Source organism: Triplophysa rosa, unplaced genomic scaffold (genome assembly GCF_024868665.1).
Source record: "Triplophysa rosa unplaced genomic scaffold, Trosa_1v2 scaffold415_ERROPOS41014+, whole genome shotgun sequence".
NCBI classification, from domain to species: Eukaryota; Metazoa; Chordata; class Actinopteri; order Cypriniformes; family Nemacheilidae; genus Triplophysa; species Triplophysa rosa.
Genome location: NW_026634417.1, coordinates 43,634 through 63,585, shown reverse-complemented (window position 1 = coordinate 63,585; position 19,952 = coordinate 43,634). Strand labels below are relative to the sequence as shown.

Here is a 19,952-nt window from a genome sequence, read left to right as displayed (position 1 = left end):
GTTAACTTAACGTTAACGGATTGGACTCTGATGCCAGAGGAAATGTGAAGGTGGTTTAATGGATCTTTGTTTTATTTGATTAACTTGTTTTGTTTCTCTGTTTTTTAAATAAACTGTTAAATATTTTTATTCAAACTCTGAATAAAAGTATTTTTGTGAAATGCCTTTCAGCGTTTTTGAAGTTCAGATACATTTAACTTAACGCATATTAATACCTCATATATGATTTCAAGTAATATTTACAAAAAAACAAACAAGTAAAGATTATGAAGGAAAAGATAACTAGGACTCTTGTAAAGAAATATTAAGTATATTTAGAAGCATTACTTAAATAAAATTTACAAACAAACGATGAGTAAAATTTACTTGACCCCGTACTTGGGAATTTCTATTAAAAACTAATTCGACATGTGTTTAGCCTTTACTTAGACAGTTCTGATAAATGTACGAACATTTTCTGAGTGAAAATTGTTTTCTAGCTTTTTTCGAGTAAACTTCACTCCAAATTATTTTCAGTGTAGTGGAATCTTGATCAACCAGCTTCATGAGTTACCAGTAAAATCCATATGGCAGCACACTTTGAGCTTGGGAAAGCTGCTTTGCAGCATTTTTATACCATTGCTTCTTGACAGTCGAAACAGCCCTGTTGTTTTAAAGTGATAACGCACCAGCTTTAAACACAAACATAGGTGTGTATATACGTACAACAAAATACTTTTTGTTTGTCTTTCTGTTGCAAAATAAGGTAGAAGGTTAGCAGATTCAATCATCAACTGAATAAAATAAAAATAAGAAATGAAATGCAATATGGGCCTATATAGAACATTTCTTATGCATGTCAGATTTATGAATAACAAATACATTTTTTAAATTAGGTAACATTTATTTAAAAAAATCTGCATTGTATTTCAAACAGCTTTATTTAAAAAAGCGTACGCATTTCATAATATAGACGGTGTCATGAATGGTGAGGGAACAAGGACACACAAGTACAGAGGACCCAGACACAGACAGCGGGTAAGGGGTTAACAAGACATTTAATAAAATATAAATACAAAACAAAGACCCACGTGGGGGTAACCGGCTGGGAGGCCAGCTATCACCGGCTGGGCAGGCCTGGATGTTGACGAGACGGGACAGGAAGTCGGTGGCTGGGCAGCGCTCTCTGGCAGCTGGGCAGCGAACAATGACAGGAACAACACAAACACATTGGGTGTCGACTTCGACAGGCCTGAGTACCAGCTGGGATGTCGGCAGGGATCTGTGGCGGGAACAGAACACCAGCGGTCTCGACCCTGGAGGGGAACCCGACGACCTCGACCCTGGAAGGGAGCCCGGCGGTCTCGATCCTGGACGGGGTTCCGGCGGTCTCGATCCTGGACGGGGTTCCGGCGGTCTCGATCCTGGACGGAGTTCCGGCGGTCTCGATCCTGGACGGGGTTCCGGCGGTCTCGATCCTGGACGGGGTTCCGGCGGTCCCGACCCTGGAAGGGAGTCCGGCGGTCCCGACCCTGGACGGGAGTCCGGCGGTCCCGACCCTGGACGGGAGCCCGGCGGTCCCGACCCTGGACGGGAGCCCGGCGGCCTCTACCCTCGAAGGGAGTCCGGCGGCTTCAAGCCCTGGAGGGGAGTCCGCGGCATCGACCCCTCCCGCTGAGATCCCTCTGTCTGCTGGGTCCGACGTTGGCTGGTCGTTTCTGTCATGAATGGTGAGGGAACAAGGACACAAGTGCAGAGTACGCAGACGTAGACAGCGGGTAAGGGGTTAACAAGACATTTAATAAAATATAAATACAAAACAAAGGCCCACGTGGGGGTAACATAACAAAACAGGGGAGTACGAAAACAGGACTGGACTAAAACTGACTACACCTTCACAAGACTAAAATTAACACTTGACATAATATACAAATAACTAAACTGGACTAGACTAACAAAGCACAGGAACTCACCAAACACACAAGCAATGGACCAGCACAGGACAATGAAACATGAGGACTATATAAAGGGGACGAAATCAAGAAGGAACAGGTGCGGGACATGAACTAATTAACAAGCAATAACGAGACGAAAGGGCGGGAACAGAGACGCCACACCGGAGAGAGGGAGTATATGGAAGGCCAAAACCGTCTCTCTCCACATAAAACAAGAGGTTCTGTCATGGCTCTGCCACAAGATCAAGAAAAGCAAGACAAGATGGGGCAGAACCATGACAGATGGTTTCGGCCTGTGTTTGGTTATAATATAACAATTTATTTTTTATTTAATTTCTGTTCATATTAATTTATATTCATATTTGATTGGCTATTAATTGTATTAAATTACATTTAAACTACTCAACAGTTATTGATTCTTTTCAGGGGTCCACCGGAAGTTAAATTTGTTTATTGTTGCCGTTTATAAAATTTTTTGCAGCATTTGTCTTTTTTGACTCTTTTCTCTAAAGCTTTCTTATGTTTTAAAAGTCGAACAACAAAATAGATAGATGCGATTTAACTTTAGATGCCATAATGGGGAGCCTACATAATACAAAACAAGTTAAAAACACCCCTGCGTTTGTGTTGATTTCATTGTCTCCATTCATTCCATCTGCATTCTGACCTTTTCACGTTAAGAAAAAAGAACATCAGTTTAAATGACAGGTGAACAAGGCAGCAATGTTCAAACATCAAATATATTTCTGTCAAAAAAAAAAACAGGTTTGCAGTGAGCAGGTACTTGTTTCTCCAGTAAAGCTCCACCCACATTAAAGAATAAAACACAGTTTATTACCTGTAGCATCACTATTCTGCTTCCACTGTTGAATAGACAACCTCACTGAATTTGCTCTGCAGTAGCATCTCATCTCAGGTACTTTTAATTCTTTTCACTGTAGCTCATTATGTTTAAAGTGTTTTCATTTGTGTTTAGTGTGCAATGAACACACAAAAACACACAATCAAACATTTTGTGTAAATTCTGTGTGCAGGTGCAGGAGGGGCAGTTTGTCACAATGAGGTTCTTATTCTCATTTTGTGTGTGTCTTCTGTTGCTCATTAATGGTGAGTGTTTTACACACTTTAAATACAATTCTGTAAAATAAAAAATGACTGGAGGGCAGAAATTAAGGAAACTCTTCGGTCCTCTGCATTGAATTATAAGAAATTATAAGAATACAACCGGGGCGGTGCCAGGACGTCTTTCTTGGGGGTGCTAAGGGGGGCTTAACATTTTATAGGGTGGGCTAATAAAATTATTCAATAAATATATGCCATAGCTAGACAACATGCAATTTTGCCGTTTAAATACAGAACAGCTTCTTGAAAATATTGTTGTAGTGCATTAGCCTACACTTCTCCCATCGGTGCACTTAGATATAGTTATTGTTAATTTATTAAGATTTTGTGACCATTTTAGAACAAGCTTGCATTATATGCTGTGTTTTTTTATTGACATTATGCAATGTTGTAGCCAATGAAAAAAAACCTATTTATGCTAAAAAAAAATCAAAAAAATCATATGAAGCAGAATACAGCAATGAACATACCGAACGTACTGGAGCTTACAGTCAGCGTATGGTTTTGTTCACAAGTTTCTGTTAAGAAAAAATAGTTCACAAGCATAAGGTTCGAGTCCTTTCACTAAGGGTCTTTCGCTAGCCTAATTATTCCTTCTATAACCAAAAGCAAACAAATCAATGCTATACTCTTCTCAGAGATGGGCAGTAATTTAATTACATGTATTTGAAATAAGTATTTAATTACTTTTGAGTATTTTGTAATTTGTATTTTCCTTAACAAAAAAAAGTCAAATGTAATTTGTAATTAAATACTTTGGGAGACTGTATTTTGTATTTTAAAATACTTAAATACACTGTAAAAAGTGATTTGTTGTCTCAACAACCATATTGCATTATGTTAAGTAGCTTCTACTTAAAAATAAATACATTTATAACATTTCCATCTTAACTTAAAATCCTTTGTTCATGCAACACAAAAATGTAAATGACAAGAAAAGCTCAAAAGTATGCATAAAGTGAATGGAAAGATTTGAGTTGTGCAAACTACAGTTAAAATTAAGTAAACCTAACATACATTTCCACTGCAATGAACTTAGTATTATCAGTACAAATGCTGTGAGGAATACCCATAAGCCCTTGCGCCTGAAAAGTTTGATTATTCACGCTTTTTTAGATAAAAAGCACTTTTGGGGCATTTATATAGCTGTTAATAAGATGTATAACAAAATTTAAGATGTATTTAGTATTATTGATGTTGTTTTGTAGTGAATAATCGTTTTCTGTGAAGTTACCATTCAGGTGATTTGTGTTTGCTTTGGTAAGCATAGACCCTGTTCAACCCATCATATTTCTTACCACAATAAGGAAGACACACATCAGAAATGCAGTATGTTGTGGGCTTCTGTGGAGAATCATTCAATGACTGACATCAAATCAGTCATAATTTATTTCAAAACTGTTTGTTATAATAATATACTTCACTATGCTATATGAACATTAAGGTAAATTAATGAAATATATAAGTACAGCCTACATGAGCACTGTAAGTTGATTGAACTCGTGCTACATGATTTTTTAAGTAAAGTAGGTCAAGTGAACTGATTTTTTTGTGTAAATGCAACAATGATTATCTTGTTATTTTATTTAAAATCTCCTTAAATTGAATTTACTTAAAAACCATGATCCAAAAATGGTGCACATTTTAAGTAAAGTCAACACATCATTTTTTACAGTGTACTTAAATACTTTTTAAAATATGTCATTTTATTCTTGCCTACAATAACTTCACCAGGCAGTGGTGGCACCACTGTTCTGAAAGTGGTGGGGCAAATTTTGATACTGAAATATGTAATAAAATTTGAGCTATCAATAATAATTTGAGCTAAACAGCTTGTGGCACAGCATATGCAAGCAGAACACAAATATTAAAAAAAATTTATTAAACAGTAAAGAACCCTGTTCTAGACTTTGGTGATCTTTCATTCCATTAAAGGACACTTCACATCTCATTTCCCTTTACTGCCATAGTAGGGAAAATAAATACTATGGGAGTCAATGGGAATGAGATCTGACATTCTTCCAAATATCTTTAGAAATCTTTATAATCTCTAGAAATGTATACAGGTTTGGATCCATCTGAGGGTGAGTAAATGATGACAGAATTTTCATTATTGGGTGAAGTATCCCTTTAAATTGCTGAAAATATTTTAGATGATAATATTTTAAGGCATATTTAAGTATACCTTTAATACCTTTAAAAATGTCGAAGTTATTAATGTGCTGTAGAAAAACAGATGAAGGCCTAGACATTCATTGCTAAATTTAAAGTGATTCTACATGACTGTTTCCAGGGAAATCAGTTGAATCATCTTTTTGTCTGAGAGAAGATGTAGATGTACACCTGTCATTTGTCTATAAAACTATACACTTTAAAAACAGTTGTGTTATAAACGACAAAAGATTAGTGCAAATAGTTAGAATTTATCTGCTAGCTAAAGAGTGACTTGTGTTGTCTAGTGATGCCGGATCGCAGTGATTTTGGGCAGTTGTGGCCTAATGGTTAGAGAGTGGGACTCGTGAGACCAGAAGGTTGCCGGTTCGATTCCCAGGGCCGGCGGGTAACAACTGAGGTGCCCTTGAGCATGACACCTTACCCCTACTTGCTCCCCGGGCGCTGCAGTGATAGCTGCCCACTGCTCCGGGGGTACGTGTGTTCACCACTTGCTGTGCGTGTGTTGCAGAGGTCACATTTCGTTGCCTTGTACTTGTACATGTGCAATGACAATAAAGTTGAATCTAAATCTAAATCTAATTTCCACGGGCAGGTGGTTCAAGTAACAAAAATAACATTCTGATGAATTGCGGTTGGGTTAATTAATATTAACAAGATGCGCAACTGCCATAACAATTAATGGGGAGCAATGAAACGCTCAATATGGCCGCTCTAGCGAAGAAACTCCGCCCTCCAGTGATACGAGCCAATCGTCAATCAGTATTGACTGACGATTCTCTGGGGCGGGGCTCTCGTGAGGCGCTTTCCAGGCTGTGCACATGCGCAGTAGATGAAGCGATCTTGAGAAAGGTGGTATTTAGCGCAATTTAAGCTTAGCAAAACCCAAGTTATGGTACAGTTCATGTCAGGTTTATTTATTGATAGGACATATGCTGTTTAATTTAGATTTTTGCCAGCGTTTTAAAAAATATCTGCCTTTCCCCATTAAAGTAGATAGGACAGTGGACTTGCTATTAACTGCACAGAGGCGTTGCAAACATGGCCGCCGAGTGGCACGACTTCTGTTAACAGACTTTGAGATAAATAATGAGATAAATCAATAATGATAATAATATTAAAATGACGTGAAGGCCTACATATTTATGTAAATGGGTTGCTAAAATCTGAGTGTTTGATGGACTGCTGTTTAGAAAACGTTTCTTTCTTCTGTGTATCTAACTCCACTGTTACTCTCGCACTTTAAATGATTGCTTGTAAAAAAATATTGTATTTTTGTATTTTCAAATTACAAATTGTATTTTAATTAAATACATTTTTCACAGCAGTATTTTGTATTTTTTTTAAATACATTTTATGAGTAAGTATTTGTAATTTGTAACTAAATACTTTTTGATGTATTTGTGCCCATCTCTGGTCATTCTTTTGACAGCAGCAAGTGTTTAGCACAAGGAAGGTTTGGCAGAAACTTGTTTTCCTTGATGAGGACATCTCTCACTTGGCAAAATCAGGTGGAGCCTCATGGGGCTCGTAATATCACTGTTATTGCCAATACATGGGTGTACTGTATTGTGACACTGGCTTATTCCACCAATATAAGACAAAACATTACCAGTAAAGTGACCCATTATATCCAATAGAGTCTCTGTGATGATTTCTTTTGTAAACACATACTGTATGCAGTTAGAGTTAAGCCGGTACAGATATTCATTAATTTGTGAGACCAACTTGCTGCAGCTTAACATACTGTGCAGGTAAATACATATACAGGAGTTCATGAATTTATATGTGATAACTGTTGCCTTGTTTAATAATCACCCGTTTCTCACAACCACAGAAACCACTACCACTGAGATGCCCACAACCACAGAAACCACACCTCGTATGTGCTTTGCTGAAATAGTTTCTATTACTTACAAGATTTACTAAAAAAAGACTCTGTGAATGAGTATATACAGTATAATCAAATGACGTCTTTCTTTTTTACATTATTTTCTCAGTATCTACAGCTGTCAGCTCTGACCCGTGCACTGATTATAACACTATTGATGACTATTGGAGAGACATACGGCAAAACCCATACCAGGACTATGGACATGACGACAGACTTGTTGAGTGGAACGGCTGGTATCGGCTGTATCTGAATGGAGAAAGTGCTCAGATGTCTGAGTGGTGTGTGAGTTATATGGGATGTGGTGGTTATACTGGACTGTATCTCAACGGTTCTCATCCAGGACTTGAGGATGGAGTGGTGACCCGTGATGTTGTGGGAAGTCACATATGGTACTACGACCAGTGTGGCAGCTACAGATCAAACCCCGTCCAGGTGAAAGCCTGTCCAGGAGATTATTATGTCTATGAACTCATCACACCAGATGTGTCACTGGAAGGACCTTCATACTGTGCAGGTGAATCTTAACCTTCGTGATCTTTATTCCTCAAAAATGTGTATTTGTGACAAATACGTTTTCAAAATCATCTATATGAGAAGTAAACATTTTTTGAAACAACAGATCCTCCTTCAAGTCTTGTTAGAAGGATGTTTGTTTCTTGCATATCTTTTAATTGACCTTTTACTGTATATAGCGAAGAGGAAGATGTGCTCAACAGAAACCACCAAAAAAGAGATATAAAAGATTGAATAGGGCAAGCAAGTACTATTTGTCTCTTCATTTGAAGAAAACCTCTGCAGTTCAATGCCCATAAGTCATTTTAAATCACCGATTTTAGATGAGTTACAAGAACTTTAGAGCAGTGACAGATTGTTTGGATTGGTTACCAAGAACTGTCTTTTTAGAATCTCTGTCACACATCACTTTAAAGTGTCTGAAGAGCTTCCACTAACTCTGTGCTTTGAGATATTATTTATTTACAGTACTTTTACTAACATCTCTTTTCTTCATGACAGTTTCTTTCAGCAGCACCAGTGATGATCCCTGTTACAACTACGAGTCTCTGGATCGTCCCTGGAGAGCAACAAATGAAAGTGGATTGTGGATTTGTGATGAATTCTTCTCCTGGAGTGGCTGGTACAGACTTTATTATTATGGGATGAACATCCAGATGCCAGAGACCTGTGTTAATGGATACAGCTGTAATGCAGACAGTGGTCTGTGGCTCAACGGTCCTCACCCTCAGATAGAAGATGGGGTGGTGACCCGGGAGGTCTGTGGGGGGTATTATTGGGGTGGTGGCTGCTGTGATTTCAAGTCAAAACCCATCAGAGTAAAAGCCTGTCCAGGAAATTATTTTGTCTATGAACTCGTGAATCCACAATACTGGTGTTTAGGATACTGCACAGGTACAGCTTTTTTTCTACCCACATAATTTCTAACTATCAAACTTTCTTAGGCCTATATGTTACTTTAGTTATGTCTTACATTTTTTAGATGTCAGCACTATATCACAGACTGATCCCACAACAACTCCAGCTGGACCCAACGCCACCTTCTGTAAGTTTCAATAATACATGGCTATTTTAAGTCTTACAGATTTGTGTGCGAGTGATTTTATTGAGTTATTTAGTTATTCACTGGAGCTAATGAGCTAATAATACAATTGTTCCACAAAATGTAATCTTTTGTAACGTCCCTTTAATCAACTTACAAAAAATATATGATAAAAAATGGTGTCATGTAACACATTCGAGTAATCACAACGACACCGACTGTGGTGAAATTATATTTCTTTACTGAGAGATCCAAAACTGAAAATACAAACATGAACAGCTCATCATAGATGCGATCTCTACTTACGCACATGGCACAACATTAAAGGGGAGATTTTTTTCTACTTTTACACAAATGTAATATAAATCATAGGGGTCCAGTGAATGTGTATGTGAAGTTCAGCTCAAAATACAACACAGATCTTTTATTATACCATGCTCTAATTGCCCAGTTTGTGCTGTATTGGTGTGCGTGTCTTTACGTGCAAATGAGCTTCTAGTCTCCGCCCCCTTTTCAGCAGAAAACGCAGCCAGGGCTGTGAGCCTGTGCTTCCAACGACAAAACAAGAAAGAAGGGTCACATAAAGCGAATGAGAAACAAGGTCTCGTCGTTAAACACCAAACACATTGTTTTCTATAAGTAGGTATGATGACATAGCAACCACTCGCGGCGAACATTCTGTCTCAACAATGTGTTCCAAACTGCGTAGTACTAAAATGTGTGTGTCATTCAATATCTACTCCTGGCCGCCTGGTGGGAGTATGTTTTTCCTGAATACGACGGTAACTACATCGAGTGCAAACCCCTGCAGCGTTGGACACTTCGGGATTTCAGCCCTAAGGTGATTTCAGGTCACCGCGACTTTCGGAAGATTTGCGTGGCTTTCAACCGGTCCGCGAGCTTCATCTAAGCTTTGGACACTACTGAAAGGTAGGTGGACATAAATACATAGCTTTTATCTTGGTACTGACGAAATTCCATCGAAATCCATAGAGGAGAAGGTATTTTACTAAATCGCGGAAATTATGTAGTCACATTTGTGGCGGGTAGATTAGCGAATGTACTGCAGGCGTCGTTCTAAAAAAAAAAAACATTGTCTGTATTTAACTCGTTCTATTTAGCCCATTCCAGCTAAAACAGTAAATTTTCATGATTTCATTTGAAAGAACTAACAAAATTCTACCTTCTATTCAAATTTCATGCAAATATCTGATAAAATGAGGAAGTTACAAGCAAAAATTTGTGAATAAGCATTTTCGGTCACATGACTTCTATTGTAGTTAATGTATACTATTTTAATATATTCCCCGTTATTATAAATATCATAACTTTCGCAATCCTCAACTGATTTTCACAATTCAGGTGTCGTCGTAAAGGGAATTTTCAGCTCTGTCTAGTCATGTGATCTATTTTGAGTTTAGGGGTGTTTGGAAATTTTGTCATCATGCCTACTATAAGTGAACAGACTCCTAACAAAGGCGTCACGTTTCAGACAAACTGATCGTGTATTTACAAACCATACACACCCCTTTATACAAGTGAAAGTAGCCTACCCAAGAAAGAAGGGTAACAAAGAGAATGAGAAACTACTGTATCTCGTCTTTGAACACCAAACACATTGTTTTCTATAAGCACACCTGTTTCCCTGGGGCCATTCGCGAAGGCGCTCCGGTGCCGCCGGTTGGTCTGGTCACGACCGCTTTCGGGAGTGAGACCCGCGATCGCATCACGGAGTTTCACGGGTGAAATAACAAAACGGTAGGGTGGCGGGAACATGTGACCATGACAAACCCGTCGCGTGTTTACAAACATACACACAGTTTTCTATAAGTGAAGGTATTCAAGACAAACGCATTGCGTTTTCTCTAAGTGGAAGTAACGTTACACAGGACAAGCCCATCACGTGTTTACAAGCCACACAAATTGCTTTCTATGAGTGAACGGACAAACGTGTCACATTGACATTTTATCTACTTTTAAGTTGCCACAGGTCCCTGAGGTCTTACTTAAAAAATACCGGTACTTACAATGTCTTTATTTGCAGCTTTGCCTCATTCAGTGTGGGGGATTTCCATTGAAAACAAAATAAATCCATTGCTCTCGTCTCATGTGAGGCTGGAAACAGTGTTCTGTGTTGGTCTATGCTGCCAACAACAGAACAGTTAGCATGGCTTGCTCTGCTTTGCTTACTTTTGCCATACTGTTGAAACTTCACACACGCGAAAACAAAAATGGCGGCAACGCCATGGGTGGACACGTTCAGAAAAATGGGCGGAAATATAACAATAAGAACTGCTGCCTACCTCAGAAAGGGAGTGAAATCTGAACTGCTCGTGTTCTCACAGGCTTGCAGAGATAGGCTCACGTGAACAAAGTTACTGGGTTGTCATTTTTCATGTTTTCTGAGTTGGCAGATGCACCAGAGTCCCGATTTTAGCACTTAAACATGGAAAAAGTCTGGTTTTCATGAAATGGTCCCTTTAAGTGAAGCACGCATGCGCCTCTTCATCGATTCACATTATCTCAGCTCTTTTTACATTAGGTACAAGTGGCCTCCTACTTTAACCGTATGTATAATAAACACGTCGCTAGTTTAGTTAATTTCATTGGGAAGTATACTAAAGCATACACTTCAACCTCAGGAGAGTAATGTACATCGTAACTCGAGCAATAACATTACACTCAACTGATATTCAACTTATACAGTTTGTATAACAGTTTGCGCATATATCTGCAGTTATCGCTTATCTGAAAATACAAACATGAACAGCTCATCAGAGATGCGATCTCTACTTACGCATGGTACAACATAAAGTGAAGCACGCATGCGCCTCTTAGGACCCTTGGCTGTTCATGACATCGCCTTGCCAGGTTGTGCATGTCCCCATGAATCAATTTTAAAAGACATGAAAAAATCACATTTCACTACATACAAACGATTAAACAAAATTACATTTGATGTTTCAACACTATTAAACAGGCATGGCATTGGGCTTTTCTTATTCATTGAATGTACTTTACCACACAAAGCAATTGAGGAGAGGTGCAGGGTCGTAGGCAGAACTTTTTTAGAGGTGGCCAGGTAAGACCCAGTGATTTTATTAGGGTGACCAAAAATTCCTTACAGACAGAAATTCTTTAACTTCTACTGTAATTTACACCAATTCTTCATTACACATAGTTTGCTGGTCAAAAACATACACGAAGAACGTAAACAAATTATTTGCAATGCTTTCATGTTCTAACATTATTTTAAAATAATTTGCTAGCTATCATTTGCAGTAAGTTAGCATTTTTTATAGAAAATAAACATTGCAGTACCCCAACTTAAACTTTCGCGAAAATATAATGAATTAATGAAATCCAGTTAAACAAGACTGATTTCATTACAGCGGCTGCAGCTGTGCGTAAATTACAACTTAGCCTACTGTAGTTTTGACTTAAACGGGCACTAAGTTACAGCATACGCACTACAAAATATTTTTGAGTTGCACCATTCAACTTAGTTGAAGCATAATGTTACGTAAATATCTACGGAAGCCTCCTATCAGGAATAACTGTAGGAATAATATAGCATACTCTCTGAACTAACGGAATAAGCTCTTGTTTCACTCGACATTATTCAATGATTTACACACATGATAATGCTGACATTTACAGTCACTTACCTTTTAAAATAGAGAACATTATGTGATGACATTTGATTTTTGACTGCTCTAACACAAACCGTCCTAGCGCGCCTCCGTGTGTGTGTATATCCTCCTGTGTTGTGCACGTCAAAATGAAATAATCTTCTTTTTATTTAATTGGCGGTTGGCAGTAAAATGAAATCACCCATATTGCATGTCATTTATTATTGCATTAAGTAGGCTGTATTGTTTTAAACAGCAATTGTTTATTAATCTACTTTTAAATATGTTATTCATGAAAGGTAGTATTCTATATACCGTTTTTACCGTTATTATGTGAGGTAAAATAAGTTTAAATCCAGAATGTTTTGAAATTCACATTTCAACAACTTTTTCTCACGAATTTACAGGCTGCTATTGGACTGTTGAAGGTAAACGTCATATTATGCGACTACGCATTACTTTACGGCGAGCTTACGAACTAGCTCTGCCTTAAGATCAAATGGTGCAACCGAATAACATACAGATTTAGTTACAAACTAGCTAGCAGTAGTTACTAAGCCTCTAGTGTGGACTTTACGTTCACGTTTAAGAAATAACTTACGAATGGCTGGTGCAGCCCTACCCTGAGCCTTCTGCTCGCTATGAACTTCCATGGTACACAGACAGTACACTGTCACGAAGCGAAGAGGTTAGCAGCTGTTCAGCTAATAGCGCTCAGACTGTTTGCGTCAGTGCGTAAGCGTATGACATCATATTAACGCGAGAGTGAACCTAAATGTTTATGAGTTACCGTTACTTTCAGTGCATACACTAAATGATCTACGCAGCACTTCGTAAACTCCGACACGCATCTTAAAACTGCTTCGCGCAACAGAGGTGGCCATCCATCATTCAGGGGTAGCCGTGGCCACCCATGGCCACCATGTAGCTACGCCCCTGGAGAGATGAGAGAGATAAAGAAAATAAACACAACCAATGAAAAAATATATAGATGGAGAAATCAGGACATAAATGAGACAAGCAAGAAGACACGCAAACAGTGGGAAAGAAAATGAGTCACTTATTAAAGTGTTTGCTGTTCTGAAAAACTTGTGGGGGCTTTAGTGGGATGAGTCATGTTCTCAGGGGGCTCAGCCTCAATAACCAACCCTAACAACCCCCCTGCTGCTCATTAAAAGAAACTTTTTTTTAATCTCAGGTGATCCATGCTCAAACTACAACATACTGGACGGCTACTGGAGGAGCACACTCAATTACATGTATTGGTATGGATATATAACTGGACATGATGACACGCGTGTGAAATGGGACGGCTGGTATCGACTCTTCATCAATGGATCTAGTGCTCAGATGCCTGACTGGTGTGTTAGTTACATGTCATGTGGAGGTTTCAGTTCTCTGTGGCTTTTTGGATCTCATCCTGGAGTAGAAGATGGAGTTGTTACTCGTGAAGTCTACGGCTCTTATTATGACCAGTGCAGTCATTACACATCCAACCCAATCCAAGTCAAAGCTTGTCCTGGAGATTATTATGTCTACAAACTGACCAGACCAAATGTAGCTATCCCAGCGCCTTCATATTGTGCAGGTACATTCATTCTGCTCAAAGACTTTACATGTTTATGATTATTTGTATTGTAGACATAATATATATATGACTGGTTTATTTGCAGATTTGTAAAGATTTCGTACGTGTATTATTTTCTTAAATGCATTTAATCTGCTTCCAATCTACATTTATTAACACACTCATTCTGGGTTTGTCCTCATAATAGTCCCGTTTGGCACTCCAAGTGTGGACCCCTGTGACAGCTACACCAGTCTGGATGAGTCTTGGAGATCCACTGATAATCATTACTATTACAATTACTACAACTACTACAGCATGTGTGATTATAATGTTGAGTGGAATGGCTGGTACAGACTCTTCATCAATGGTCACACCTCCCAGATGCCAGAATCATGTGTTAGTCAAGGGATGTGTGGCACTTACAGCCCACTGTATCTCAGAGATCCTCATCCACAGCTGGAAGATGGAGTGGTCACACGTCACGTCTGTATGTCTGGATGGAACAGCTGCTGTGGTTATGAATCTCATCCCATACAAGTCAAAGCCTGTCCAGGAGATTATTATGTTTATGAGTTTGTCAGACCGATGGAGTGTGCTGCTTACTGTGCAGGTAGAGAATTTATCAATTAATAAACACTTATGTGACCCTGGACAACAAAACCAGTCTTATGGGTCAATTTTTCGATATTGAGATTTTTACATAATCTGAAAGCTGAGTAAATAAACTTTCTATAGATATATGAGTTGTTAGAATAGGACAATATCTGGCTGAGATACAACCGTTTAAAACTCTGGAATCTGAGAGCGCAAAAAAATCAAAATATTGAGAAAATTGCCTTTGAAGTTGTTAATCAGGGGCACTGTGGCATACCATCCACTCACAAAAATAAAGTTTTTATATATTTAAGGTAGGAAATTTACAAAATATCTTCATGGAACATGATCTTTACTTAATATCCTAATGATTTTTGGCATAAAAGAAAAATCAATAATTTTGACCCACACAATGTATTTTTGTCTTTTACTAAAAATGTTCCCGTGCTACTTAAGACTGGTTTTGTGATCCAGGGTCACATATGTTCTTTTATTTAAAAATGAGTATGTGCTCATTTGTTTTGGTAAATAGATTTGAGAGCCACCAAGTAACATCCAGCAACTTTCTATCCTAGCATGAAAAAGAATAGATATCTCTAGATCATACCGTTTTTGAGAGTTTACAAGTACATAGAAATAAACATCCGTCCCATTTCCCTCCATCCTTTAACTTTGTATAAAGGTGTGGAGCCCTCATCTATAATTATTAAGTGGACTCTATGTTGTATGAATGCGCTTCATGTCTCTGTGTTCTTCTCTTAGCTGTGACTGATCCATGCCTTTCACTCAACTGTACTGAAGATGAATGGTGTGGAGAGAGACATGGTGTTCACGGCTGTTTCTGCAAAGACAACCAAACCAGATCTGAACCTCACTCCTTTGGTTAGAATCACTTCACAACAAAATCACAAATGTAAACCTTTCTCTTTTTAATTGTTTTTTTTAATGCTGACAATGTTTTTTCCTCAGATTTGTCTCAAACCTGTGAGAGCAGTTCAGGATCTCTATCTCTGTCTCGCTGTCAGCTGTTTGAAGCTGGTTTTCCAGCTCATGTTCTACATCTCAATGACCCCGGCTGCAGAGGAACCATCCAGAACGGAAGAGTGCAGTTTCACTTTGATAACAATTATCAGATCTGTGGCACCAGTCTTGTGGTAAGACTCAATGCTGTAGAGAAGGGCTGGGCGATTTTACAAATTAATAATGCAATATCGCTCGAGTAAAAGTGTGACAGTGCTCTATATCAGCATGGCTGTGAGTAGGCCGTAGTCATGAAGCAAGTGCCAGATAATCTACAAACAACATCAGAGTGTCTTTAAAACCCTCTGTCTTTTTTTTAAGGAAATGGGGAACTACTTTACTCCGCCACAAATTCCAGCCCAGTATAACAGTTAAACAAACCTCTATGTCTCCGTTACTAATTCCAAACCAATTTGCACAAGTTATTAGTGAGAAATAATGATACAGGGTGTGTGTGAATGAAAGAGACTGTGAAAGAACACTCACCGAGAACAGGTCATTTCCATTGCACTGCAGCACTTTCTATTGTTTTTCATGTAAACATGCGCTCGTTTACAGTAGCAAGTTCTCTCTCTCGCTCTCTCTGTTTATATGGCGGGTCGCAACCAACTTGTTCAGTTAATACCGCCACCTACTGGAACAGTTGTGAATTGCTCTAAGAGACAAATGTGTGTTTTCCTTTAGTTTCTGTGTAAAAACTGTAAAAACAGACGTACATGTGCTGTCTGTAGGATGTAGGATTGATGCATACTAATATCTGAACTCTAACGTTTGTTGTTCACAGGCCAATGGCACTCATATCATCTATGAGAACTTCGTTCTGGGGGGTCTGGATTCAGCCGCAGGTCTCATCAGCAGAGAGAAAATACTGAAGCTATCTTTCAGCTGTATTTACCACCAAACACAAACACTTTCTATGATAGAGGATCTGGAAATCAACTCCTTGGGCAGGTAGGACAACAGTTTTCACATATTAAAGTAGAAATACTCTGTAAGCAAGAATGACACACCCATAAAAAGTAAATTTAACACCAATATGTACATTATTTCACCAGCATTGTGCAAAAGGAACTTCCGGCTGGTGAAGGGAGGTATCAGGTGCGAATGGTTCCCTATCAGGATTCTGAGTTCTCTCAGCCCTTCACTGGTCATGTGGATGCAGAACTCAATCAGCAGATTTTTGTTGAGGTCGGTGTTGACGGGGTTGACAGCCGTCAGTTTGTCACAGTGATTGACACATGTTGGGCTACACCTGTGAATGATCCAGATTACAGTCTGCGCTGGGATCTCATCACTGGAGAGTAAGACACAAACATCAGTTTGAGCTTCTTAACGTGTTTAAAGACGTGTTTGAGTTCAAGAAATGATCCTCTTTATCTTCAGGTGTCCAAATCCACAAGACAACACAGTGGAGCTTCTGCAGAATGGTGTCTCAACATCCAGCCGTTTCTCCTTCAGGATGTTTATCTTCAGCTCAAACCCACTAAAGTTTACCTGCACTGTTCTGTTCATCTGTGTCTTCTCACCAACAACTACTGCACAACTGTGATTTAATAAACATTAGATTTTTTTTTGTATTTTGTAATTTTCTCCACAATCTTTTATTCATCATAATGTACCCTTAATAAAAATGTCTAGAATATTAGTATATACTGTATATAATTTTATAGTGTGTATATATATGATTATAATAATGTTTTCCTCTCTCTCTCTCTCTCTCTCTCTCTCTCTCTCTCTCTCTCTCTCTCTCTCTCTCTCTCTCTCTCTCTCTCTCTCTCTCTCTCTCTCTCTCTCTCTCTCTCTCTCTCTCTCTCTCTCTCTCTCTCTCCTCTCTCTCTCTCTCCTCTCTCTCTCTCTCTCTCTCTCTCTCTCTCTCTCTCTCTCTCTCTCTCTCTCTCTCTCTCTCTCTCTCTCTCTCTCTCTCTCTCTCTCTCTCTCTCTCTCTCTCTCCCTCTCTCTCTCTCTCTCTCTCTCTCTCTCTCTCTCTCTCTCTCTCTCTCTCTCTCTCTCTCTCTCTCTCTCTCTCTCTCTCTCTCTCTCTCTCTCTCTCTCTCTCTCTCTCTCTCTCTCTCTCTCTCTCTCTCTCTCTCGTCTCTCTCTCTCTCTCTCTCTCTCTCTCTCTCTCTCTCTCTCTCTCTCTCTCTCTCTCTCTCTCTCTCTCTCTCTCTCTCTCTCTCTCTCTCTCTCTCTCTCTCTCTCTCTCTCTCTCTCTCCTCCTCTCTCTCTCTCTCTCTCTCGAATACTCTCAGCACTGTTACTCTGGATATGAGCGGAGGAACCGCAGATCTCTGGACTTCCATGACAGCTCCTCCATCTCCATGGGTCCTCTGGTTGTGTCTGATAGAAACGCAGGTGAATATTTAAACAGATGTTTTCAGATTTTTTGACTGTGGATGAATTATATTTCACTGTGTTGTATTATATTTTCTCTTCACAGATCTGTGGGTCTCAGACCGAGTGAAGGCGTCTGTGGCTTCATGTCTGTGTAGTTCTCTGATGGTTTTGTTTGTTTCTCTGATGGGTGTTCTGACCTTCCTTCAGTAGATTCACATAAAAAAATGCTCAACACTTTACATGCAGATCATCTAAACTCATTTAATTGAATGTTACACAGATTGTAGCTTTCTAATTGTTTCTTTCTTTCACAATTTGTGTTTGCCAATAGGAATAATTAACAATTAATAATACTGTAGTAGTGATTTAATTTTTATATAATAAATGAACCTGTAGTGGGCTTAAGAGCTTCAGTTTCTGTATTAATCTATGAGTCTTTATTTCTGCACCCTCTCTTCAGAGATGAAGATCTGAGCTTTAGTTTTGTGAAAGTGTTTAATATCATATCATATTCTGTAATTTTGTCAAAAAGTGAAATGTAATGTAATACAAATAAATGGAATAGTTATTTTTAACTTTACTTCCAAATATTCTTGCACAGTCATGTAACTTCTAGAGAAAAGCAGAATAACCAGTTAAACCTCATTTTCTGTCACATAACTTTGTGGTTTCTCGAAATACAGTAGCTACATTTTTTTTTCCTTATTGTTTTCTCATCAGCTATATTTAACACATTTTTCTTTCAGCACTTTTTAATATTGTTACCAAACTTGTTGATGAGGTTCAATCTATTCAGTACAACAATAAAAAGGCTTCAATATACAGTCAATATATATTGTATTCATAAATGTGCCAGACATTGTGAATAAAAATGTTCATATTGAGTGGATGCACGGGCAATACATTACAGCTTCAAAACATTACAGCTCCGCTTCGCGTCGTGGCCGCATTACCAATTGAATTTTTACCTCCTAAATGGATAATAGATTTTCCATTTCATTTTTTAAACTGTGCCTCAGGATATTTTTTAACAAATAACTTATAGCCATTTTAAATCCTGTTTTTGTTTTAATTTGTGTCCCGTAAAGAGGGCTGATTTCAAAATAAAAAGCATGTTATTTATATGTTCATAAGATGAAATCCTATTCAGTAGTGAGGCATCATATGTATTGGACGTTGCCAATTGTATTATTTAATGATGTTTTATTAACAATGTTCGGGAGGAGCACGTGCAGATTATTAACTCGGCTGGCTTTCGATAAACAATCACATCTATCATACTAACAGCCTATAGTCAAGCCACCTCACCTTCTTTCTCTCGGACGTTTCGCAACATTGTTATTCATAGACGCACACGCAAACACTGCAGCTTGTTTGCTTTACGATAAACTATTCCTAAATGAGAACTAAACTTTAAGAAGGATTTCATCAGCACGGGTAGTACATAGGCTACTCTAGGGATCCTACGGAGTTTAAACGCGCTGCAGCCACGCAGCATGCCCGATCCGTTAAAGCAACATTTCCACATATATCTTCCCCGCAGATTCGGGAAGTGATTCCGTATACCCGCTTGTTGACATTTGCGCTCGTCACCTCGTTCGTTCCCAGTTGCAAGTGCTGCCGTGCGGGCCACGGTACGCCAATGCCAATACATTAAAGCGGCAGTCCGCAAGTTTTTTGGAGTAAAAATGAGCTAAAACCAATTATTGAGCAAGTACATGAAAGAACGGTGTTTAAAACTGTGTCACTACCCTTGCTGGATTCACCACGGAAAGCTTGTAATAATGGTTTGTAATTTGCCATGTCGGGTCGACTTTTCCGGAGATCCTTATATGGTGTCTTTCGTCTGTGCGTCATTACGTCACATTCTTACACAGAACGAAGAGGATCCGGCTGCTATAGCCAGCGCGTGTGGATGCTGCGAGTGACAGGCGATTTGTAGCTTGTACTCCCAACTGTTGGGTAGGACTTCATACAACGTTTAGTATTATTTATGTTGGCGTTTAGTACTTTTACTTTTAAACGCCAAGCAGTGTTGACATCTAGGGATTCATCATTTGTGAAAAACAAGAAAGAATGAACTGAAGACGGTTTACAAAGAAACAGGGAATGTGATCGGACTCGT

General features: G+C 38.8%; 1 protein-coding gene across 1 annotated transcript; it reads left to right on the top strand.

Annotated features, from left to right (window-relative positions):
• Positions 1-2,783: 2,783 nt before the first annotated feature.
• On the top strand, positions 2,784-18,673 carry LOC130550734 (pancreatic secretory granule membrane major glycoprotein GP2-like). Its single transcript, XM_057328234.1, is given in 16 exon segments — positions 2,784-2,850; positions 2,969-3,041; positions 7,066-7,110; positions 7,229-7,636; positions 8,137-8,529; positions 8,618-8,662; positions 13,478-13,897; positions 14,085-14,489; positions 15,236-15,355; positions 15,443-15,627; positions 16,278-16,444; positions 16,549-16,794; positions 16,877-16,971; positions 16,974-17,038; positions 17,743-17,845; positions 17,931-18,673. Coding segments are annotated over 15 exon segments (2,853 nt in total). The 5' UTR covers positions 2,784-2,850; positions 2,969-2,992; the 3' UTR covers positions 18,038-18,673.
• The last annotated feature ends 1,279 nt before the right edge of the window (positions 18,674-19,952 follow it).